The sequence below is a fragment of the Gobio gobio genome (assembly GCF_949357685.1).
Source record: "Gobio gobio genome assembly, chromosome: 6".
NCBI lineage: Eukaryota > Metazoa > Chordata > Actinopteri > Cypriniformes > Gobionidae > Gobio > Gobio gobio.
This window is the reverse complement of record NC_137102.1, coordinates 45964243-45990213: the sequence shown is the minus strand read 5'-3', so window position 1 is coordinate 45990213 and position 25971 is coordinate 45964243. Positions and strand designations below refer to the sequence as shown.

The following is a 25971-nucleotide window of genomic DNA, read 5'->3' as shown; positions in this document are numbered from 1 at the left end:
ACAATAATAGAATACGGGGTCTGTGTGTGTGTGATTCATAAACCCAGCCCAGAAAAAGGTCATCCTGTCAGTCATTAACTGTAACCATGGCAACAGATGTTAATTTCATATTGACTTGATTGCTCTAGAGCGCGTGAATGGCTCAAACACAAACACACACAGGACATGTACACACTTTTGATTTCACTCGCTGCATTATAACCTGACATAACTTTTCTTGATTCTTATTGGTTTTATCTGTGCTAACACTTTTAGCTGTTTGTGTTGTTGGTTTATTTTGTAATGTTGGTTTGTGTTGTATAAGTGTTTTTATTATTTGTTGTGTCCATTGTTGTGTTTTGTATGTCAAGTATTGATGACTGGGCATCATTAGGTGATGTTTAGATGATGATGTCTTTCAAAGATGCATCTCAGCAGTTGCTTTACTATTGTGAAAGTCTTAATAGTCATGGTAAGACTACTAAACTATTATATATATTACTTTTCCATTTTCTAGCTTTGTCACATTTCTGACTTGGCTAGAACATCTGAATATGAATACAGAGGGTCCGAAATCTCAAGCAAATGGAATATAGCCTACTATAGTCAGTCAAAAGGTCAGGACTCGAACAGTAAAACAGAAGGGGTTCAAAGGAGTTTCAAAAGTGAAGTAATATATATCCTTGCAGAACTGTGCGTTTTAAGTAAGTCTGATGTGAGATGACTACAAATAGCAAGCCAAAAATGAGGAAACTTGAATTGTTTTAATATCTTGTTACTTAATTTACTGTAGATACACAGGTTTGTCAGCTCAAAGACAGGCCTTTTTCAATGCTGGTAAATTTAGAGTGATGTTGTGATAAAACTAATATATTGATATAAAATATAATCTGATTATCGACATACAAAATCATTACACGAAATGTTGCTTTAACTGGTTAATTTGATTCCAGTTTATTCCATATTTTAGTTTAACGTTTATGCCAGCATTAGAGGACATTTTAAACTATGCTTTATGCCATTTTTATCATTTTAATTTGATAAATTTTATTTAATTGTCTGTAGTGGATTAAGAGTAAAGCTTTGATTTAAACCAAAGTACTGGCAGCAGTTGCATCATACAATCGAGTGATCTATGTTAGGTTTATAAATAAGATTAAGCACTTTGAAGTTACCTTTTGGAAATAATTCTCAATAAAAAAGGAAGTTAGTGAGTTATTACAGTTAATAAAGAATGCCATTTCAGCGTTAACAGATTTTATGGTCTGTCTGTCCATCCATTCATCTTTTTACAGTTAATTATGGAAACACAGATGTCATAAAGCTACTAAACAGCACCTGCACTCAAATCGCAGACATTGCCTCGTACAGAAGCTGACATCATGGTGACGCAGGAATCTTGCTTCTGTGGCTCATAATATGAGTAGATAAGTGTCTGTGGATTCATTTGAGAGGATGTCAGTGGGCATTCTGATGATCTGTGACTGCAGCGTCACAGCGCCTCCCCCAAAACGGAGCATGCAAACTGCTCTCCATAGTAACAGAGGGGTTTTAATAGGAATATAACAAGGCAAGCATCCATTATATATATTTATACCATGGTCTGTCTGAATACTTGATTCTGATTGGCTGGAAGGTGTGCAATTAAACTGTTTAATGCACAGGTAGTTCCAAATCAGTTGAATCGCATTCTATATTAATGTGCTGTTTTCATTGAAGCTCGCACATGCATATGTCACTCACACACAGAGAGTGGAAATCATGCTGCTATCATGCTATCTACAATATCTGACCACTGCTTTACGATCTAAATTCTGCAGCGACTGTAATTTCCTGAACACAAAACATGTGAATGTCTAAACCACAAAAGGGGGACTTTTATTTTGAAAGTGCTAATCGTAAACAGAAATGTGCACATTTGAAAAATAAAAGTATGAGTGCGTCTCAATCAGCTCCCTAGTTCAGTAGTCAGGGCACTGATCAGGGAGTCGGCCATTTTAATGGCTGTCTCAATTGCAGAATCCTTCCAGTGCACTGAAATGTTCGCTCCCTAAAAAGTCCCACAATGCACCGCAAAACCCGATGCTCACTAGGCTCCCTTAAAGGGATAGTTCACCCAAAAAGGAAAATTAGCCCATGATTTACTCACCCTCAAGTCATCCGAGGTGTATATGACATTCTTCTTTCAGACGAATAAAATCTGAGTTATATTAAAATTGTTCTGGCTAATCCAAGCATTATAATAGCAGTAATAGTTGCTCGTTTTTGAAGTCCATAAAAAATGCATCTGTCCATCAAATAACATGCTCCACGCGGCTCTGGGGTGTTAATAAAGGCCTTCTGAAGCGAATCGATGCGTTTGTGTGAGAAAAATATCCATATTAAAAATGTATTTAATTTTTTTCTATGGCTCTGCATCAGCCGTCCCTGTGCAATCACTTCCGGCGAATAAGGTCAAAATACATGCAAAATACCGGCACGATCATAGATGCGATCATATATACATAGAGTCCTCATTAGTGCCTGCGCGGATCGGTCGAATGAGGCATCTACGTATATAAATCTTTGATCGGAAGTTATGGCGCTGGGAATACTAGATGACATTCGACTGATAAGAGGTAAAAAGGCAATCACATACTAGTGAAAAAATAGCATAAACACTGTTCGGTTCTCGCAGAAACCGATCGTTTCGTATCTTAAGACATCAATGTGTCGCCACGGACGGCATGGTTTAATAAGGATTCGTTTGTCTGTGTTTTTACTCTCATTGCTCTCATACTCTAAAATATCCCCATTGACATGCATTATACGACTATCACACTGCAATGGTTGGAGTTAAAAATCTTCATTTGTGTTCTAATGGAGAAACAAAGACACCTACATCTTAGGTGCCCTGGGGGTAAGTAGATAAACATAAACATTTTTGGGGTGAACTATCCCTTTAACGGAAGTTCTGAAGCACGAAACTCAAATCACGTGAGCCAACTCACTACACATAATGATCGATAACTACACCCGATATGTGTTTTTAAAAACAGAAACCATTATTTTATTATATTTCAGCATAAACATGCATCATTGAGATGATGATGAACACAATCTAGCTAACATTTATAATTTATTTAAGGCTGAAATTTTGCACGTATATGTAACAAGCACAGTATTTATCATAATGTACTTTAAATAACATGTAATGTCAGAAAGATATCAGCTCTGCTGCTGTTGTTCATAAATACCAGTAATGATGTTGTGCAATGAGGACGTTGTCACGTCGCCGGAAATAGAGTCATCAGTGTCCCAATGTGTAGGGAGCCAGTGTCTTTTACTGTCCTTACCAGTGCCCAACCCCATGTACACGATATACTGATTCACGAGCTCGGGAGCTAGGGAACTGAATGAGACACACCCTATGGCTGCACCCGAAAACCTAGGCAGCTGACTTGTTGCCTCACTGACAGAATCCGACAATGACTTGTAAGGCAGCGTCACAAAACTGTTTTTAGACAGACTTCTGAGGCAGTGTAACAGTTTAATGATCTACAGCAAAATAAAGTAAGCTTTGGTGAGAACTAAACAAATATTTAATTATTACAATATTAATTTCTCACTAGAAATTACATCAGAAGTGGAAAACGTTGGTCAAAACCGTACATTCACACACAAACTGACCAGCAACTTTCTGACGCCATTTTTCTTTTTCTAGCTCAACTGTCACTGAATAGAATGCATAGAATTGTGGGATATCAAAGGCAGCGAAGGATACATCTGTGCTTCCTTCAAATATTTATCAGAAGGAAGGTCTCTCAGGAGACAGGAAGTGAAGCTAACATTGGATTCGGACTTGCCTTGATGCCTTCCGACCTTGAAATGTGTCCTCCGAAGGCAGCGTTTTTCCCAGTTTTCGGAGCAGTTTTTTGAATTCGCGTTTACAAAGAGAATTTTGATGTCTACTGTCTTAAGTATGTAATATTTAGGCTTGTGCTAGTTACAGAACATTACAGAATGTGTAATGTTATCCTGCTAGTTCATTTGTTTAAAGGGATACTTCACGGCTGGAAAGATGAATGTGCATTTAAATTGGGTCATTTATGTAGAAGAAATGTGAAATTATTTTAGAAGTTGGTGCCTTCTAGACTGAGAAAATCCAGAAAATGTATTTTTGTCAAACAGCTGACAGACAAGATGATTGCGGAAGATTTGGTTTCAAAGTGAAATGCGCCTATTTAAGTGAGTTTGTCATTGTACTGTTTTGTTGTTGTGTTTTTCATTAAGAACAATAGGCTAATGAACCCACAATTCAAGCAACCTGCCCCCAAATTGGCGCTAAATCTGAACCAAAACTAAAATGAGCACGGCTGCACGGGCATTCATTCATGGCTACATTGTCATTCATTCACGGCTGCACAGTCATTCACGGTGTCCAGTCTGGCGCGTTTTCAGTTCATGCCTATGAAAGCTTAACTTTCATAGGAATTCATTGAGAACACTCGATTTGCTCCACACCGCTCCGTTATGAATGCGCGGGTTGAAAACATGCGGAACGAACTCCTACTACTGGCTGTAGTAAAGCCTCTGATGACACTAAATGACGATTTTCGCATCATCTGAGGGGGTTTTTTTTCAGACAAAAAATACAGAAATAATACACTACTGGGTTTCTACTGATACAAAGCTTAATACAAAACGGCGAAGTCGAACGAAGATTTAGGAAGGACATCCACACCTTCTACGGGCACGTTGGTGGCTGACGATGCCTATGCGGGACAGGCAGGTCCTGCCACAGCGGCTGCAGGTCAAGGTCTGGTCCAGGATGGTACTGAGAGGACACGGTTTTTCCTTCTTTTCCTTTTGTCCTCTATAGTGGCCCTACGGGTATCTTAAAAGAGGGAGGTGGCCTGATGGACTGTACGCCTCCAGGAGTCGCTATCAGCTGCTTGTGTTGCCCACTGTCGGTGATCGATGCAGCAAGCATCTTAAAGGGATAGTTCACCCAAAAATGAAAATTATCCCATGATTTACTCACCCTCAAGTCATCCTAGGTGTATATATATTTAAAACTTTACAAACTGTAATCTCTAACTTCTGCTAACTGTCGTATGCACGTTCACGAGAGACTGGCGTTCCAGCGTATGACGCTCCAGTGAGAATATAGTTCTCGCGAGAACCAAGTTTTGTTTTGCTCTACAGTTTGTAAAGTTTTAAATATGGATATTTTTCTTACACAAACGCATCGCTTTGCTTCAGAAGGCCTTTATTAACTCCCAGAGCCGTGTAGATTACTTTTATGATGGATAAATGCCCTTTTATGGACTTCAAAACAAACAGCCATTCACTGCCATTATAAAGCTTGGTGTAACAGTTTTCACTGGAGGCAAGTTGCTGAACCCATGTGCAGTTCTTTATTTATCCAAACATAAATCTTAACATAAATCAAAACTTGGCTGTGACAAACTAGACTAAACAAAACAGACTTGACAAGAAACCTCACCACCAACAGGTTACAACGTTAATAACAGACAAGGACACACGGCAAACATGAGGGCTTAAATACACTGACTAAATGACAAGACAAGTGACACCTGTGAACAGTAATGAGACAATTAGCCAATGACACGACACAACACGAGGGCATAGGAATCACATGACAATGAAACACATGACAAAACCAGGAAGCTGAAAGGACAAGACAAACTTAGAAACATGACAGTAAACGTGATGAACTAAACACATGAAACATGACCTAAACACATGAAACATGAACCAACACCAAAACACCCTGTGACACTTGGAAGAGCCAGGACATTTTTTAATATAACTCCGATTTTATTCATCTGAAAGAAGAATGTCATATACACCTAGGATGATTTGAGGGTGAGTAAATCATGGGTTAATTTTCATTTTTGGTTGAACTAACCCTTTAAGATGTAAGATTATTCATTAAACAAATGAACTCGCATAACATTTGATCGACCCAGGTTTTAGGAATTGCGAGTAGTAGGCAATTTATTGATCTTTGAGGTCTACTAGAATTCATATGAATCAGAAACCTCATTTGAATTATTTAATAAGGGTCAATTGTAATTGTTTTTTTTTTTTTAAGGAATACTAATTTTATTGTGTAATCGGGACAGTCTTTATACTGAAATTGTGATAGATGGTGTGAAGAATTAGATAAGACCAGATGAAGCAATTCACGGCTTGTTAATCAGACATGAGTAAATGAGGACAGATACTGCTAAACCCCACACACTTGATTTTCTGAGAATTTGCTGTTTTCTGCTGAGACACTTGGTGTGTGGGGGTTTGTGTGAGCAGAATTTACTATGAATGATATGTGTGAATGTCAAACACACTGCAGGAAGTCCCATAATACCTCATGACAGAAACACACTTTTGTGATGTTTTTGGTTGTTTAGAAGGATAAAAGAAGAATGCGAGAACCGGCGGGTGTTCAACATACACTTTAATAACACTACAAAATGAAAGTAAAGTGGCAGCCCCTCATGGACGACTGCAGCATATAAACATAACAAAACACAAAATAAATGTCCCAGGCCTGGTCCCCTATCATCCATCACTGTTGTCATTCCTCCTTTTATCATTCCAGAGCTCCTCCGTGGGACTCGAGACCAGTGTGGTCTCATTATCACTCGCGCCACTGGCCTTGCTCCGTTCCCATAGCTCTTTGTCCCGCCCTGCTTGCCACATTTCCAAAAAACGTCAAATTGAATCATTTTAAGGCCTGTTCACATAAACAATTATATCTATAAAGATAACTAAAGCATATCTATAGTATCACCCACACCAACACTAGATTTACATGCTCAAGCTCTTCAATGGGTTAGTTAAGTGGTTCTCAAATGGGGGTATACATACCCCTGGGGTACGTGAAGGCACTCCAGGGGGTACGTGAGATTTTAAAATATAGCCTACATATATTTCAAAAGTAGCATCCATGCAAAAATCCTTTAAATAGGATTATTTAATAAATATTTCAGGAAAATATAAGTACAAGTTCATAAAATTAATTTTATATTCAGTAGACTATTCAATTTCATTATCCTAAAAACCCAGTCTCCCCCATACCAGGATGGTTTGACTCAACCTGTCATATGCCGCCTGGCATCACCTGTCAATCACTTGGATCAACGATAGGGTGACCAGACGTCCCCGTTTCCCGGGGACAGTCCCGGTTGTTAATGTTCGTCCCCGGCTGGATTTGTCCCCGGAAATGTCCCCGTTTTACAGCTCGTTCCAAACAACCCGCAGATATATTGCAAAAAAAGCGCCCAACCAACATACAACAGCTACCGGTTTTAGGAGCAATCGTGCAGTGATTATTTTCACCAGCAGATGGCGCTGTGAGATACGTTGACTCTACTTGGTCACGTACGCGCTGCTACTACTTCATGAAGAACGTACCGTCGAGAGCTGGTCGTCGAGAGCAGACAGAGCGCCATTATCGTCAAATATCAAAAGAAACCTCGTTATCGCTTTCAAGGTAGTAACATACTAACTATTCGTTTTTAATTTAAAGTAATATTGTTTGTATGTGCTTTATAACAGAGCCTCAACGGGAATGCATGATTGTTTTGTCCCCAAAAGTTCAGCAGTCACAACGCAGTGATTACCACACATCTGAACAAAACAAAAACCCCAAATAATTACACTTGCAACCAATACATGTGCAGCAGGGCCGTGCACAGGGGGGTGGCCCAGTGGCTTCAGCTGAGGTGCCCCTCTCGCAGTCTATGGGCGCTACCCATGCCCACTAAAAGTATTCTGTCTTCCCTCCGCTAAAAATCGATTTTTCACCGATTTCGCGAAACCGCTCCCGTGTTTCCCCGCTCGCTCCCCAGCGTCACTTTAGCGTGGAAAGCGGAGACGACAGTTCCAGAATGTCGTCGCATTAACAGTATGCATTACAATCCGCGGAATTAGTCATTTGATTTTTCTATTTCTGTCGGTATTATTTTGCTCCTGATCTTCTAATATTGCTAACAACTTGTTCAAAAAACACGTTCTTGGAATAATTAGAACTCTTGTCTAATACATTTTTTGTACCCGTGATCTATCATAAACACCAACTTTGCTGTTGATGGCACACTTTGTAGAAATATATATATATATATATATATATATATATATATATATATATATATATATATATATATATATATATATATATATATATATACTGTTACAGAATGTATACATTACTTTTGATATAATTTGTATTACTATTTATTTATCTTTTAAAGTGTCATTAATGTAAAATACTAAATCCAATATTCTACTTAAAATGTTATTTTGACAAAAGTAGAATAATTGAATAACTAATAACAGAAAAATCGGAATCCCATTAAAAGATAATCATCTGAAAGGTAAAGTTTGTATGACTTATGTACAAGCATATCAATATCTACTTATTTAACTGTCCATATTTTAATTGAAGATATGTCATAAAAAAATATTTAATAGATTTTGCATTAATACAATTCACTCAATTAACCTATAGGTTTTAATGACAGTGAAGATGCCTGAAATGTCCATCTAAATCATGAATCTAAATCACCCCGTTAATTACAATAAGTGTTAAATTTAAAAACAATAAGACCAGTAACAACATGCCACTTGGGGCCTTCTGTGCCAAATATGGCTGGTTCATCTTAGCCCAAGGGTCTAATTTCATCTTTTTACTTCAAAATAAAAGCTATAACATTTACTCCACAAAACCAAAAACATTGTGTCCACAAATCCATCACTATTTTCGTTAGACACAAAATTAGATCAAAACTGTTTTGACCGACTAAATCTCACAAATGTTGATATTAAGATGAAAAGAAAAAAATTAAAAATAGTATATTCATTCATCAAAAGTGCTGAGATGAGATTTTGTTTCGTCTATGGTCAAGAGGAAAAATTAGAGTGTGAGAGTGGGGCTCAGAGAGTGAGGGAGAGCCCACTGAGCATCAGCCAAATCAGATAGTTACAGGCTGTCAAGTAAAGGAATAGTCAGATGGATAATTTGTATGGACAAGCACCCAATCCTCGCCCCCAATGCCACCCCACCCCAGTGCCCCTTTTTTTGGTTTGGGCCACTGCCCCTCAAAATGTCTGTGCACGGCCCTGATGTGCAGAATACATATACTTTCTTCTTAAAATAATCCTAAAATGCAAAATAACAAGACCAATTAAGGGTAGTAAGAATTATTTTCAAGCATAAACGTAACTATATAGTATATAGTATAAATTAAGTAATTTATATAGTATAAACTTAAATACAATTATAAAATGTTACAATATTTGTTGAATAGTTTTATTTATCATATTTATGTTTTTGTTAAGTCATGTTACTATATTGTTTTGAACTGCTTATTTACAATTGTTAAATTAGCTTACCATTAACTGTTTTCATTGTTTTAGTTTTTTATTGCATTAAATCCAGACCAAAAATCCTAATAATCAAACTAAATCCTAATAATTATTAATGTTAATAATAATATAGGGACTCCACAACAACAGCGAAAACATTCAAACATATATTGTCCCTGTTTTTTAATTAAAATACAATAGCAAATTAGATTTTAGTGATATTTTGACCACTCAAATAGGAAATGTCCCCGGTTTCCATTTCAGAAATATGGTCACTGTTTTCACTACATTAGTTTGAATCACTATATTTTAGTGATGAGAAATATTTGCAATAAATTTAGTCATGTATTATCATCATTTAAAATGTTCAAAATAGTTTCTTTTTTTCAAATGTTTGAATTCTGTATGTGTTTATCTGTTCCAAAGTTTAATAAATCAGACACTGATGGCACAGTGCTCTGTTTTAAGTCTTTTTTTTTTTCCCAACCAAAATTGCTTTGCGCTGGTTAGGGGTTCCTTGGCTGAAAAAATATTTCACAGGGGGTACATCACTGAAAAAAGGTTGAGAACCACTGGGTTAGTTAACCCAAAAACTCTCCCTCATGTCGTTCCAAACTCGTACGACTTTCGCTCATCCTCGGAACACGAATGAAGATCTTTTTGAAGAAATCTGAGTGATTTCTGTCCCTCCATTGACAGCTACGCTACTGAAACTTTGATGCTTTAAAAAGTTCATAAAGATATTGTAAAACAAATCCATATGAATTGAGCGGTTTAGTCCAAATTGTCTAAAGAGACTCGATCGCTTCGTGAACAGATTGAATTTAGGCTTTCATTCACATAAACATTCACCAACTCACAACTTCAAATGGATTCATTTTACAATCTCTTTATTAACTTTTTGAAGTAGTTGCATAGCTGTCAATGGAGGGGCCTGTTCAAACTGATTGTCGCCCTTGATGTGAACGGCCCTTTATTTCTAATTCTTAAAATTCTCTTTCTCTCTTTCTGTCAGGCTGCCTGTTTGAGGAGGGTCTGTGTCTGAACTATGAAGTCTGTCTTAATGGTGAGTCACTCACACACATTCGGGACCTGTAGTCTCTGTAAATCTCATGCCGTTTGATCAAGCACTCAGTTGTTTTTTCATCTGAATTAGGCAGTTTGTTTGTGTGTCTAACATTATTGTGAATACAATGCATTTTAACTCTTTGGGTATGTTACAAAAAATACAGACTCTCACCCTGACACACACTCACACACGCTGTGTTTAATATAGTTTTTGTGTTGCTTAGCAACCATTCCAAATTCTCCTCCGCATGGGTTGAAAGTTAATCGTTTTTTGTTGGCATGATATGTTCCCACACTCAGTCTCCGTCAATGAGAGGGTAATATGAATTAAATCATTCACATTCACACAGGCAGTATCAGCCAATCAGACTTAACCTACATTCTTACTCATATTTGGTGCAAGTGTATTATATATTTTTTGTATTTCTACTCTACTGTGTGAACAGAACAGCACAGAATATGTGGCCTGACGGAAGATATATATATATATATATAATTTTAGCAATGAGAAAATTAAAACAAGTTTCAAGAAATAGATTTCAAGTGCAGGGATGACCAAAATTCAGTTACAATATACTGGAATTTTGAACAGCTAGGGGGTGTTGTTAGGCATGACGCAAATTTTAGCTTTTCTAAAATCACTGTAAACAGCTTCACAGGGCTTATTGCTTTTATAAAAAGGTCACTACATATGTCTGGCAAGATTTTATAAAATAACAAACTGCTACCAAAATGGGTAACACATTTGTAACGCTTTGGTAAACACATGGGTAACACATGGTTAACACAAATTCAGAATATTTATGTTTTGTTCATAAATAATTGAAAAATAGGGAGGTTAAGAGAACTGGTTATGTATCTTCTGTCAGGCCACACATTTTATGCTACCCATTTAACCCAGTATTAGTATACAGTAACAAAGCACTTATAAATAATTAGCAAACTATTAGTTTAGTTAATTACCAGTTTATAAACTGTAGTTAATACATTAAAAGACTATATACAAATAGTGAGTTCTTCATTGTTATTAATGAAGTGTTATTGTTTAATTAGCTTATATGTATAGAGTTAAATAACGCTTTGTTAACAAACCATGGTTCTCACTTTAGATTAGGTCACAGAAAATCTGAAAATAATGAAGTACTTTAAATAAACCTTTATAAGACATGAATTGCATTAATATTCAAGGTTTATTAAAATGTTTACAAATAGATTAAGCACACACACAGACACACACACTTTGTGTTTTTGTGTTTTATAGGGACTGTCATAGAAATAAGAATTTTTATGCTGTATATTCTGTCCCCTAACCTTAAAGGTCCCATGGCATGGCATTTTTCTATTATTTTATAGTGTTTCCTGAGGTGTACTTATATTATTAGTATGATTTTTACATCATAAAATGTCATAATTTAGAAATAAAAGGCATTTTTTCTATACTGCTGTTTGCCCTGAGGCTGAATGCCCTGCTTCAAGAGGCGTGTCTGCTGTGAGACTTCAGTAAAAACGCCCACTGTTGTGATTGGCTGACATCTTTGCATTTTAAATGAGCGGAGGGGGGGGGTGGTTTAACGAGGCAAGAGCAGGCACGAGTCTGCCAGAGAGACGGATGGACCTGTGTTCACTTCTCATCAGTTCTCTCAGCATGTCTCAGTTCAGGGTGAACTGTTGTAGTTACTAGCATATACTTCAGGTTATTAGTTTATTTCTAGTCGGAGGGGCTGTCACTCATGTCAGAAAGTTAGTAACTTTAGTAAATTATGGATCAGCGCTGACTCGAGACGCGAACCGTTTAGAACGATTCAGTCCGATTTGGTGAACTGGTTCGGTTCACTAAAAAGAACCGATTCAAAAGAATGATTCGTTCGCGAACCGGACATCACGGAGATCAGCGATTGCTAACAAAGTTATTTATAGTATCTACTGAGTTATGAGAGCGCTGTCTGTCAGCGCGAGTTTATTGTGTTTGTATCTGAGAGTTCTGAATAAACACGAGTCCCAGTCACACCGAGTCCTCTTCATCATTATTCTACCAACTTTGTAACACATGCAATGTACCATTACAGCGAGATGAACGAGTTAGTAAGTGTTGAGAATAGCATTATTTCTAGATATGTTCCAATCATATGAATAGCGTCATTTACGCGCATTGAGTAACGTTACACAGCGCAAACAAAGACACAACAGCTGTAATCGAATGTAATCCAGTTTATTGTGGGGAAAGCTGCCTAGCCTAGCCGGATACCCTCACGCTTACCCTCCTTCTGCTTAATCTCACGCCGCGTTTGGTGCCTCCGCTGTGGGCCAGATGCAGTACTGGGGGTCGGGGATGTTGGAGGCCGAGCTTCGGCGTGTGTGAAGTTTATCTCTAAGGATGTGACTGCTGATGTTAAACAGAAAAGACTGTATGCACATTTTAGAACAGATAGACGCGACAAGGACGTACAAAAACACTGACTCACAAGATAGAAAACACGAAAACACTGTTCTGTCGGGAGAGAGAGAAGCCGCTGCGTGTCCACAAATAATAAATAATAAGCTACACATAAGAAATCAATGATCACAGATCAGAAGGAACTGAAGAAAGACTTCTGTTTTCATTTGTACATCCAAACACTGAGAAACTGCCAGTGTTCACTCGTTCACAAGTAACGTTAATGATCTCGAGTGTTTGCATGGGCGTGCCAGATTCTCTGGGCGGAGGAAAGGGAGGAAACCGTTCCTGCTTGGACGTCAAACCAGGAGACTTCAGGATTGGCTAGTCTGGCCTGTCATTTTCTCAAAGCCAGAGAGAGACAGCCAGAACTCGGTTTTACACCGATCAACATTTCTATCCACTTGGGGACAATATTCAGGCTAGGGGAACTCATATTAATGTTGAAATACCTCATAAAATGAAAATTTCATGCCATGGGACCTTTAACAAATGTATTAGTCTGGCATCAATGCAAATATGTTTTCACAATATGTAACACTTAATTAATCTAATATTTTAAGACAGATAGATTAGACAAAAAACAAAAAACAGATAAATAGCTGATATACATGTCAGTTTTATGGTTAAAGGGATAGTTCTCCCAAAAATGAAAATTAGCCCATGATTTACTCACCATCAAGTCATCCGAGGTGTATATGATATTCTTCTTTCAGACGAAATAAAATCTGAGTTATATTAAAAATGTTCTGGCTAATCAAAGCTTTATAATAGCAGTGCTCGGTTTTTGAAGTCCATAAAAAAATGCATCTGTCCGTCAAATAATGTGCTCCACGCGGGTCCGGGGTGTTAATAAAGGCCTTCTGAAGCGAATCGATGCGTTTGTGTAAGAAAAATATCCATATTTAAAAATGTATTTCATTTTTTTCTATGGCTCTGCATCAGCCGTCCCCGCGTCATCACTTCCAGCAAATATGGTCAAAATGCATGCAAAATACAGACGCGCTCATAGATATAGATTCCTCATTAGTGCCTGCGTGGATCGGTCGAATGAGGCATCTACGTGTATATATATCTTTGATTGCGCCAGTATTTTGACCTTATTCGCCGGAAGTTATGGCGCTGGGAATACTAGATGACATTCGTCTGATAAGAGGTAAAAAAATAACATAAATACTGTTCGGTTTCTCGCAGAAACCAATCGTTTTGTGTCTTAAGACATCAATGTGTCGCCACGAGCCGCATGGTTTAATAAGGATTCGTATGTCTATGTGTTTTTACTCTCATTGCTCTCATACTCAATATCCCCATTGACATGCATTATACGACTATCACACTGCAACGGTTGGAGTTAAAAATCTTAATTTGTGTTCTACTGAAGAAACAATGACACCTACATCTTGGATGCCCTGTGGGTAAGCAGAAACATAAAAATTTGGTTTTTGGGTGAACTATCCCTTTAAGCCCACTTAAAATTTTAATTAAAAAAAATATTACACCAAATGTAGTAAATGTAGTATTAAATAATTTGTACCTCTACCTTCTCATCCTTATAATTAAACAGACCTTTTTGTTACTGTATTGATAAGAATTATTAATACAGTCACTCATTACATACACACAGAGGTTAGCCAATCATAACAATGGTCATTTACATATAGAAATAACCTGTTATGATTGGCTAACATCTGTGCGTATGTAATGAGTGACTAATTGACAGTACAGAGAGATGCTTTTTTTTCTCCCTTGTGTGTGTAAAATAGAGATGCGAACATAATTCGCTGTGCGTACACACGGTGTGACCTTACCATCAGGCAGGTGTCGGCACTCCAGCTGGTCCTGTCTCAGTTGCCCCTAGCTACTGTCTTTAATAAGCTGAGACTCTTAATGGATCTAAAAATACACACACACACCATGAAGTGTGCACATAATTGTAATTCTGGAGAGGTTGTTGATTTGATTTTCTCTGTAGATGGCATGTTCGGCCGCTGCGAGGCTGCTCCATTAACAGACGTCTACACATACGACGTCACGACAGCAACGGTGCAGAGATTCCGCATGCTGCTTCAGAGACTGGCACACAGAGGTGGGTGCAACAATGTCACCATAGCAACTGCACACATCACTGTCGCCATGGTTATAAAGGCTACTCCTAGAGCTCCTCAGTATTCGAGGATCAAATCAAAGGCTCTGTGTGTCTGACAGTTAATGTAAGATGAGTGTGTGGCGTTTTACCTAGAGTTCATTTCACATGTCAATATCTTCTGCTTTGATTCTGTTCCTGCAGGGCTGTCTTGGGAAGATGACGTCACTCAACAGGTTTTAACGAACGAGTTCTCCAAACTACGCAAAGTTTCCCTTCCATTACCGGAGCACAGGTGAAACACACTAACATTTGCCAGTTAGTTTGTTCATAGCTATAGGAAAGAAAAATCAAAAACAGGATCTTTTATTAAAGCCGGCATGAAAAGAAAATTGCGATCGTCTTTTCTGTACATCTGAGTAAAACGGCTTTTGCTTAAGTCTCCTACTTTTTAGATTTTTCCCCCTGCAAAAAACAACAACAAAAAACTAATTTGTCTCCCATATAGTTGTAAAAGATCAATAATCTCACACACTGTGCTCAGATTTACCATCATACTAGTCTGCAATTAAAAGTCAGAGACTATAATATGAACTCAAACACTTCTCATCAAAACTATACTTATTTACATAACTGATAGCAACTTCTGGATAAAAACAGTCCTCTGGGTATGAAGTTTAGCAACACAGTTTATTCAATTCAATTCACATTTAAAAAATGATGTGAATGAAAGTGATTTAGCAATTTATTTAATTGGTTAACAGTAAGTTTCCTTCCTATATACGGTGAATAACTGTTATAGATCTATAGAAGATGCCACCTTATATTTAATGTTATTTTATAATAAAATAGTCAGTCTTATTTTTTTTCACTAAGTGCAAATAGCTGTAGATGTAGATTTACTAAGTGAAATAGCATGCTAAGTGAAAATAGTGATATTCTATTTACACCATATAAAAGTAGCAGTTATTTGCAATATGTGTAAATGGTAATTACATGTAATTTATACTTTATTTTGACAGACACATACTATTTGCACCTCAGTATTGTTGTACATTAACAGGATGCAATAATAACAGAGTGTAAATGATTATATTTATTAAAATTATTAAATGGATGCCGCCTTAAATAAAAGCCCTCCCTACACCTACCCCTACCCCTACCCAATAAATGCTTTTATTATTAAAAGCATCTATCGCTAAATGGCATCTATTGCTAAACTGCACTGGCTTCCAGTTCATTTTTGGATTCATTATAAGGTGTTGCTCTATGTCTATAAAGCTGTCCATGGTCTGGCCCCAGAATATATTACGGATCTGATTCATATGAATTCTAGTAGACCTCAAAGATCATTAAATTGCCTACTACTCGCAATTCCTAAAACACGTCTCGTGGTCGATTCCTAAAACCCGGGTCGATCGCGTCAAAACCAAGATCCTTTAGCCATATGCTTTACTGATTGCCCCCTGAAGACATTGAAATACGAGCGTTTTAAAAGAAAAATATTGTTTGGCCCAAACAGGCATTGTTAGGTGGAGCTAGTGCGAATAGCACTTGCCAACAAGACACGCTATTTGCACTTGGTGTGGATAGATACGTATTTGGCTAACCTAAATGCTGTGTTCATCCTGCTTGGTCATTTTATTGGGTTATTTTTAACATTTTTACCCAGTGCTGGGTAGTTTTTCTGTGGTCACGCTATGAATTTGACGGGTTGAAACTTAAATGTCTGACAGACGAAATGGCACAAGGTAAAGCTGTTTTTGGTAACACTTACAATAAGGTTAATTTAGTAGGGAGGTTAAGCCCAAAAAATAGGCCTTTGACTTCAAGTCATGATGCAAAGGTCACCTTTGGTATGGAAGTACCTTAGGGTCATACAAATAAATGTAACCTAAGACACAAGTGAGATCACACTTTGTATCAGAAATGAACAGGTTTTTTAAAAAATGGCCGCCAATGTGCAGAAAATACTGTAGAGCCCATATCTTTTCTTCTGTTATCGCTATAATGTCAAATTTGGTGTCAAAGTGTACATTTTTGGGGTCAGGGAATCCAATAAAATTGGTTTCAAGTAAATATGCACATTTCACATAAAAATTGTGTCATCAGAGTGACTTTACTTATATTTTCCTTCATTTACATTTACATTTAGTCATTTAGCAGACGCTTTTATCCAAAGCGACTTACAAATGAGAGCAGTTGAAGCAACTAGAACAGTCAAGGGCAACAATATGCAACACTATGCAAGTGCTGTAACAAGTCTCAGTTAATCTAGCACAGAACAGAATTATTATTATTTTTTTTTTTTATAAATTAGACAGAGAATTAATAGAATGATAAGTGCTATTCTTGATTGGTCAGGTGCTGCTGGAAGAGATGTGTCTTTAGATGTTTTTTGAAAATGGCTACAGACTCGGCTGCACGAATTGAGATAGGCAGGTCATTCCACTAAGTGGGGGCAGTCCAGGAAAAGGTCTGTGAGAGCGATTTCATGCCTCTCTGGTATGGCACCACAAGGCGTCGTTCACTGGCAGAAAGTAAGTTCCTGGAGGGTGTATAAATCTGAACAAGCGAGTTTAGGTATATTGGTGCAGAGCCAGTGGTTGCTTTGAAGGCGAGCACCAGTGCCTTGAATTTGATGCGAGCGGCTATTAGTAGCCAGTGCAGACTGATGAAGAGAGGCGTGACATGCGCTCTCTTTGGCTCATTAAAGACCACCCTCGCCGCTGCATTCTGGATCAGTTGCAAGGGTTTGATAGTGCATGCCGGAAGGCCCGCTAGAAGAGCATTACAGTAGTCCAGTCTGGAGAGAACAAGAGCTTGTACCAGGAGTTGTGTTGCCTGCTCTGAAAGGAAGAGTCTAATCTTCCTAATGTTGTATAGTGCAAATCTGCACGACCGAGTTGTTGCAGTAATGTGGTCAGTGAATTTTAGCTGATCATCAATCACAACCCCAAGATTCCTCGCTGTCCTGAATGGAGTTATGGTTGATTAACCTAGCTGAATGGAGAGATTGTGATGAAGTGCTTGGTTGGCTGAGACCACAAGCTGTTCTGTCTTTGCAAGGTTTAGTTGTAGGTGATGTTCCTTCATCCAGGCAGAAATGTCTGTTAGGCAGGCAGTGATACGAACACCAACCGTGGGATCCTCTGGTTGAAATGAAAAGTAGAGTTGAGTGTCGTCGGCATAGCAGGGATAGGAAAAGCCATGTTTCTGATCCCAGTGATGAAATGTAGATAGAGAAGAGAAGTGGTCCAAGCACTGAGCCCTGGGGAACACCAGTGGCTAGATGATGTGACTTAGACACTTCACCACTCCATGACACCCTGAAGGACCTACCTTAGAGGTAAGACTTGAACCACGGGAGAGCAGTTCCTGAGATGGCCATCTTCATGAGAGTTGACAGGAGGATCTGGTGATTAACTGTGTCAAAAGCAGCAGACAAATCCAGGAAGATAAGTACTGTGGATTTGGAAGCTGCTCTTGCCTGTCTCAGTGCCTCCGTAACCGAGAGCAGGGCAGTCTCAGTTGAGACTTGTTGTTGTTCTTTTCAAGAAACGTAGAGAGCTGGTTAAACACAACTCGCTCAAGTGTCTTTGTAATGAAAGGCAGAAGGGATACCGGTCTGTAATTTTCTAAGAGTGCTGGGTTTAGAGAGGGTTTCTTAAGCAGTGGGGTTACCCGAGCCTGCTTAAATGCTGTGGGGAAGGTCCCGGTGTGAAGAGAGGTGTTGACAATGTGAGTGAGTGCAGGAGTAACAGAAGAAGAAATGGCCTGAAGGAGGTGGGTGGGGATAGGATCAAGCAGACAGGTAGTGGGATGATTAGAAAGGATGAGTTTGGAGACATCTGCTTCGGAGAGCAGAGAGAAGGAGGGGAGCGTGTGTGTGATGGTTGTTGAGATGTGTGTGTCGGTTTGTGGTGTGGAGAATTTGCTGCTGATGGAGGAGGTTTTGTTTGTGAAAAATTATGCAAAGTCATCAGCTGTAAGAGTTGATGAAGGAGGGGGGGGGGACAAAGGAAGCGAAAAGAATGTTCTGTAAAGTGCACGGGAGTCAGACGAGTTGTTGATTTTGTAGTGGTAGTATGTAGTTTTAGCAGTGGAGACATTAGTTGAGAAAGAAGCAAGAAGAGACTGATACAGGGTTAGGTCAGTAGCGTTTTTAGTTTTGCGCCACTTCCTCTCTGCCGCCCGGAGTCCAGAGCGATGTTCGCGGAGAACATCAGACAGCCAGGGGGCAGAGGGGGTGGTGCGGGCTGGCCTGGATGAAACGGGACAGAAGTTGTCTAAGCAAGATGTTAGAGTGGAGCAAAGAGTGTCAGTAGCACTGTGAGTGTCTAGTGCTGAGAACTGAGCAGGTGGAGGGAGTGAGGATGAGAAAGTGATCTGAGGTGTGCAGTGGAGTAACTAAAGTGATGTCTGTGGAGCAGTAGCATATGTAGATAATAGGGCTGCACGATATGAGGAAAAGCTGCGATGTGCGATAACATTGTTTAATATTGCGATGACGATATGACTTGCGATAAATATTCAAATGTGAATGTTAGCTATACTGTTCCTATGTCTTAGTGCTTTAATAGGTCGTGTTCAGTGTTGGGCAGTAACGGAATAGCCTACATGTACCTACATGTACCGGCACCATGTATTCAGAATAGCCTACATATTATGAGTAACTGTATTCCGTTACAGTTATAATTTAAATAGTTGATATTTAGAATACAGTTACATCGTTGAAATCAATGGATAACATTAATGATACTTCTCTGTTTCATGAGTTTATTTACTCTCTAAATAAATTAAGGCAACTCAATGCATTTCTCAGAACGCCCCAATATGAAAACAAAAAAAATGCACAGTTTGCGTGATCAGTCACAATGGAGTCGGAAGAGGAGCAGAGGGAGCAAGAGGTAGAGATGGAGCCAGAACAACAGAGCCAGGGAAAAAAAGCGTTTTTATCTTGGAAATTCAAACAGCATTTCATATTTAAAAAAAGAGAAGGGAGAACGAAATATGACACGGCAGTGGAACTGTGCAGTGGAGCGGTGGTGGGAGTGGCGGCTACAAACGCATGCACGCCTATATTTTTTATATAGCCTATATTATATATATAAATTCGTCATATATTCGTTAAATATATTATTCGTTTATATTTTTTATTTTCAAAATGTAGGCTATTTAATTGAGGTGTGTATATATATATATATATATATATATATATATATATATATATATATATATATATATATATATATATATATATATATATATATATATATAATATAAAATATATAGCCTACACCTCAATTAAATAGCCTACATTTTGAAAATAAAAAATATAAGGCTCAAACATGCGTGTTTATTTTAGTAGGCCTACTTCCGTCAGGGAAACAACATACTACAGTCTGTAAAACATTTAAATAAATATCTGTAAATAATCTAAATATAAATAATATAAGTTAAATATTAGTTAACTTCTTAACCCGCACCGGTTCGTGGGCGGGGGGGTTGACGGAAGTGGGGGGGTGTGTACTTTTATTTACTTTTGTTTTATACAAAATATTCAATCAACTATCACAAACTATGCATCATTTGAAAGCTAAAACACTCAAGATTCATGTTCTGAACTTGTTTTTGCAATAAATACACCAGAGAGGAAAGGGTTAAATGAAACGCTAAAGGACCGTCCATGTAAACATTAGCAAAATATCAGCGTTACTCATCTTTCATCTCCTGTCGTTCAGATCAGATCGGACGAATCCAATAAACACCCGCATACATCTCTGTGTAAGAGTCCATTCTTCAAAATGCATCCCACTTTTTAATCCAAAACAACGAAAAAATAGGGAAAAAACTAAAAATCCTCCGTTGTTTGCAAGAGAGTTTTGAGTTAGCGTGATCAATCATGTCCATTTTCAATGAAATATCGATTCTATTCCGTGTCTGGCAAACTCCCCCTGCTAGAATAGTTTCTCCCACGTGCAATGCTTCAACCCTCGTCTCTCTCCTTCAATCAGAGTCTCTTCTGGGATGCATCATATAGAGGAAGTGCCTTACAGGCTTGGTGAGCTGTCAATCATTGCGCCCATGGTTTTCGTTGGATAAAGGCACTCGGTGCCCAGCCAATGCCTTTCCAACAAAGGTTTGATTGATGGACTTAGTAACCAATCAAAAGGCATTATCTTGCGCAGTTTGCGTAAGTAGGCTTTGGTGAATACTGTTTGTGCGCTGGCTGCGCGTTCTCCATGGCGCAACTGCAGTGGAGCGCGCAGTCTCTCACTGACGCTTCCCATCAGCTAAATGAGTTTTTTACACTTTGTAATCTCTGTAAATAGTTGCTTTAGTTTTTCAGTAACTGTTTATCCATTATAATTAGTAGTATATTGCAGTTTATTGCAGATTTATTTGAATGAAAAACTACTCTTTACAATAGCAAATGTTCTGAAATAAATGGCCTTTTTGAAATGACGCCTAGACTTTTCTTGACATAAAAGCTCACAGAAGCTACATTACTGAGAGAATCATCCTCATATTTGAATCATGACATGATTAGACATTCAGTTTTATATTTAAGTTATTTTCAGGCTCTTAACATTAAATTATAATATTTTTTTCCCTAAGTGAAAACAAAAAACAAAAAACGTGAGTCACTTACATGTATATTTACATGTATATTACTCTGTTCCCATATTACTTTGAGTTATTATGACTCTTGGGTAGCAATATTTCAAGTGTCTAGTTTAAAATAAGACCAGGTTTATGAATATAGACCATAGGGTTTAAGAGCTGCAGACATTTTCATTTGGGTATATCGTTTTCAAAGAATTCTCAAAAATGGGGCGCTTGTTAAGTTAAAGAAAAAAAAAATTATATTTCCCCATAGACGTCCGTCATATGCCTCTTTGCGCTGAAAGGGAAGACACGAGCAGGAAAAAAGCATCGTTTTCTAATATCTTCATGTTTTCTCCCGATGTTCCAAAACTGATAGGCTACTTGTAGTAAAATGTTTAGAACGAAATTATCTTCCGCAGGGTCAAGAACTGAGGCTTTGTTTGATTATGCGCTGTGAGAGAAAGCGAAACTAAAAATCTCCAGCGTGTATGAAATGCGCTATACACAAAATCTTGACCAAGTCTAATAGCAAGCACAAACTGTGTTAAATAAAGTAAAGTTTGAAGTAAAATCTGTATCTGTCCTACTCCATTTTCTACTTTACCACAGTAAATGATCCGAATATAGCCTACTCCTAAATAAATCAAACAAGGAAGAAATGTTTAATCCCCTGTCAGAGACAAAAATGAGGATTTGGGAAAATAAATAAGAGATTCCATGTCCAGTAGAATAAAATGGAGTAGGCTAAGCCTATTGTTAAATTCGTTGAAAATCGTGTGACCAGATAGCAAAACGCAAGCAATTCAACTTAGGCTAAATTTGGCTCACCACACAAAGCTTCCTCTCTCGTGCGGCATGAATCCATATGTTTCCAACATTTAATTGTGAACATTTAAAATTATTTATTTTGTAAATAAAGCTTTGTGCTTCACTCGTAAAACAGCTTCACATACAAAAAAAAGTGTTTTGGCCGACCACCGCCGGTGCTCCTGCTTAGTTGACGTGCAACTTTACATTCTCCTATGTGCTGATTTACTAGAGCCGTTTGCCCCGTTTGACGTCAGCTAAATATTTTGTGTTTAGTAAGCAATTTGATGGCCGCATTCCTACACTTATAAAATGCAATTCAATGTGGAAGGAATCCAAGTGTTCAGAATACGTTACTCAGATTTGCGCATGTAATAAACTGTTATCCCTTATTCATCGTGTCAGGCTGTCTGTTGCGATGTGTTCATCGCGCGAGTTCATATCGCGATGACGATGAAAATTCGATGTATCGTTCAGCCCTAGTAGATAAGGTCCAGATGTTTACCTGATTTGTGAGTAGCTGTAGTAGATACTCGCTTAAGGTCAAATGAGGTCAGAAGAGTGGTGAAGTCTGCAGCCTGGGGTTTATCAAGGTGGATGTTGAAGTCACCAAGCAGTACCAGAGGAGTGCCATCCTCAGGGAAGTGAGAGAGTAAAATATCCAATTTCTCCAAGAAGTTACCCAGTTGACCTGGAGGGCGATAAATAACTACAACATGGATTTTAGCAGGGTGAGTGATAGTGATTGAGTGTGATTCAAATGAGCAGTTGCCAGATGGAGAAGGAATGGGCTCAAATTTCCAATCATTTGAGATGAGCAAACCAGTACCTCCACCCCTCCCAATCGGGCGAGGGGTGTGTGAAAAAGTGAAATTATTTGAGAGAGCTGCAGGAGTGGCAGTGTCTTCTGGTTTGATCCAGGTTTCAGTTAGAGCCATGAGACTGAGATGTGAATGAGTGGAAATAGATTAAATAAAGTCTGCTTTGTTTCCAGCAGACTGGCAATTCTAGAGACCAATTGGAATTGACATTAATGTTGCAGAGGAAATAGGTACACTACGCATATTATTAGGATTACGGCGTGAATCAAAAACTTTAATTTTGTATTTAAGCAGTGCAGCTACTTCTGTACATTACATTTGTCCTAAGTAGCATGAGATTTGGACCAGTCAGGAGTAGCCTATAGCAAATCAGTTCCTGCAACAAAACATCCCATCTGCACCAGGAGCTGTGACACCTGTTGAAGGTCAGAGGTGACAGGTTAACACTTTGAGGTTCGTATGACTTTCTCATTAAATAGAAACATGTTTTTAATGTTAGATAACTAATAACTAGCTAGCTAGTAACTAGTTGGCTTCATTATAACTAGGTTGCTAGTAACTAGTTAGCTTCATCATAACTGTATTAATTTTTATTGAAGCAAGCACATAGCCTACCAGGCGTTTTAGGAAAAAAGGGTGAACAAATTGCAAATCAAACTCAACTGATTTTGTATCCTCAATAGGTCCTGAGTTTCTATGCCCTAAGGTACTTCCATACCAAAGGGGACCTTTGCATCATGACTTGAAGTTAAAAGTCATTTAACCTCCCTACTAATTAGTTAACATAGGGCTTTGTAAACACAGGGGGGCGGTACTTCTGCCTACGTCTAGCGCGACCTTTCACAATACAATGCAAAATGCAATTTCCTTTGATAATTACCCATGATTATCTGCTTATCTGCTACTTTTATAGTGATTTCTGCAGTCATGGCTTAAATCTTGATATTTCGACAGGCCACAGGGTTATGGGACTGCTGTTGGAGAAAGGAGAATGAAATCATCGGAGGCTGAGGTTAGGAAGACCCTGAAATACCTGCAACACCTGGGACTGCTACCAAAAACATCACAGAAGGTGAGTGAAGTGTGTGTGTTCTCTGTGATGGGTAGGTTTAGGGTTAGGGTTAGTGTAAGGGATTTAATATACAGTTTGTACAGTATAAAAACCATTATGTCTATGGAGACTGGACAGTCCCTACAAAGATAGTAAACCAGACGTGTGTGTGTGTGTGTGTGTGTGTGTGTGTGTGTGTGTGTGTGTGTGTGTGTGTGTGTGTGTGTGTGTGTGTGTGTGTGTGTGTGTGTGTGTGTGTGTGCATTTCTGTTCTCAACTGATTTTGCCTCAGGATTGATAAGTAATCAATAAGTAATTACATTGGGCATCAAGGGGTGACCAAACACAGTAGCAAAATGGTTTATCATATAAAAGTAAACAAAAAACTTTAAAATCAAACATGAAATTAATATAAACTGGATAGGCCCAATAATATGCAAAATTATTAACATGGCAGGCTGAATAGGACAAATTATAGTTTGGTATATTCATAAACATTAGCAAGTGTGATTTAACAATCTATTGGTTTTAAGCTGTTTTAAATGTTCATCCTGTGTAGGGGTCGGAGCTTCAGTATTATCGCCCTGGAGGACCACGCCCTGCCACTGACTCCTCCCCTCCTGAGTTCATTCCAGAGGTTCCCTATCATTCAAAGTCTTACCCCGACCTCAGCCAATACCAGAGCGATGCGGCACAAGCTCACCAGCAGCAAGAAGGATCAGATCTACTCACAGCCGCTCTTCAGAAGTATCTTTCCAAGAACATACCACCTCAGCCTGTTCTGGGGGAAAGATCCAGAGCGGACCGGCTCTTTTTAAAAGATGGATCAACAAAGACTTCTGCCAGTGATTCTCTTACACCTGTGGATGGTATGATCTTCTCTTCTCTTCTCTTCTCTTCTCTTCTCTTCTCTTCTCTTCTCTTCTCTTCTCTTCTCTTCTCTTCTCTTCTCTTCTCTTCTCTTCTCTTCTCTTCTCTTCTCTTCTCTTCTCTTCTCTTCTCTTCCTTTTTGCACCTGTTCACCTTTTCAGTGATCATTTAGTGTCATCTGAAACCTGTACTACTTTCTGTGAAATGCAAAACGAGATGTTTAGCAGAATATCAAAGCTTCTCTTTTCCATACAACAAACAGTAGAAAGTGAGAGTCTGTCAAGCTTAGTCAAGCCCAGTTTTGTGAAGAGAGAGCCATAAGTAAACTGGGCTTTTTTTCTGGCAATTTTACTAGTGGAACAAAAAGTAAACCCTTAACCCTCTATTTCACGATATTTCCTCACGTTAATGCAGTAAGTCATTTTAAAAGTATTTTTTTATCAAATGGATAGTTCTGGTCCTTGATTATGATTGGTCACTCTACAAACATACACCAGTGGCGCATTACATTTACATTACATTTACATTTATGCATTTGGCAGACGCTTTTATCCAAAGCGACTTACAGGGACCTTATTACAGGGACAATCCCCCTGGAGCAACATGGAGTAAAGTGCCTTGCTCAAGGACACACTGGTGCTGACCACTGGGATCGAACCAGCAACCTTCTGCATATCAGTTCCATGGTTTAACCCACTGGACCACCATCTCACATTCTCGCATTAAATCAGTATTACTGCGCCACTGCGTCTGTGTGTTGGTTGCAGCATCTGTTTTGTTTTTCAATCATTCCGACTTCTGGAGAAGGCAGCTGATCGAAAATTTGTTGTAAAACACGACTACTTTTGGCATGTGGAAGGAAAAATATAAT

At 38.4% G+C, this 25971-nt stretch overlaps 1 protein-coding gene across 2 annotated transcripts in view; it reads left to right on the top strand.

Moving 5' to 3' along the window:
* slco5a1b (solute carrier organic anion transporter family member 5A1b) overlaps positions 1 to 25971 on the top strand; it is a 45744-nt gene that overhangs the window by 1028 nt on the left and 18745 nt on the right. For both annotated transcript variants that reach the window (XM_079818845.1, XM_079818846.1), the window contains exons 2-6: positions 10370 to 10420; positions 14829 to 14942; positions 15144 to 15234; positions 24134 to 24251; positions 24790 to 25099. In XM_079818845.1, the coding sequence (XP_079674971.1) occupies positions 10370 to 10420; positions 14829 to 14942; positions 15144 to 15234; positions 24134 to 24251; positions 24790 to 25099 (684 nt within the window). The remainder of the gene's footprint in view (positions 1 to 10369; positions 10421 to 14828; positions 14943 to 15143; positions 15235 to 24133; positions 24252 to 24789; positions 25100 to 25971) is intronic.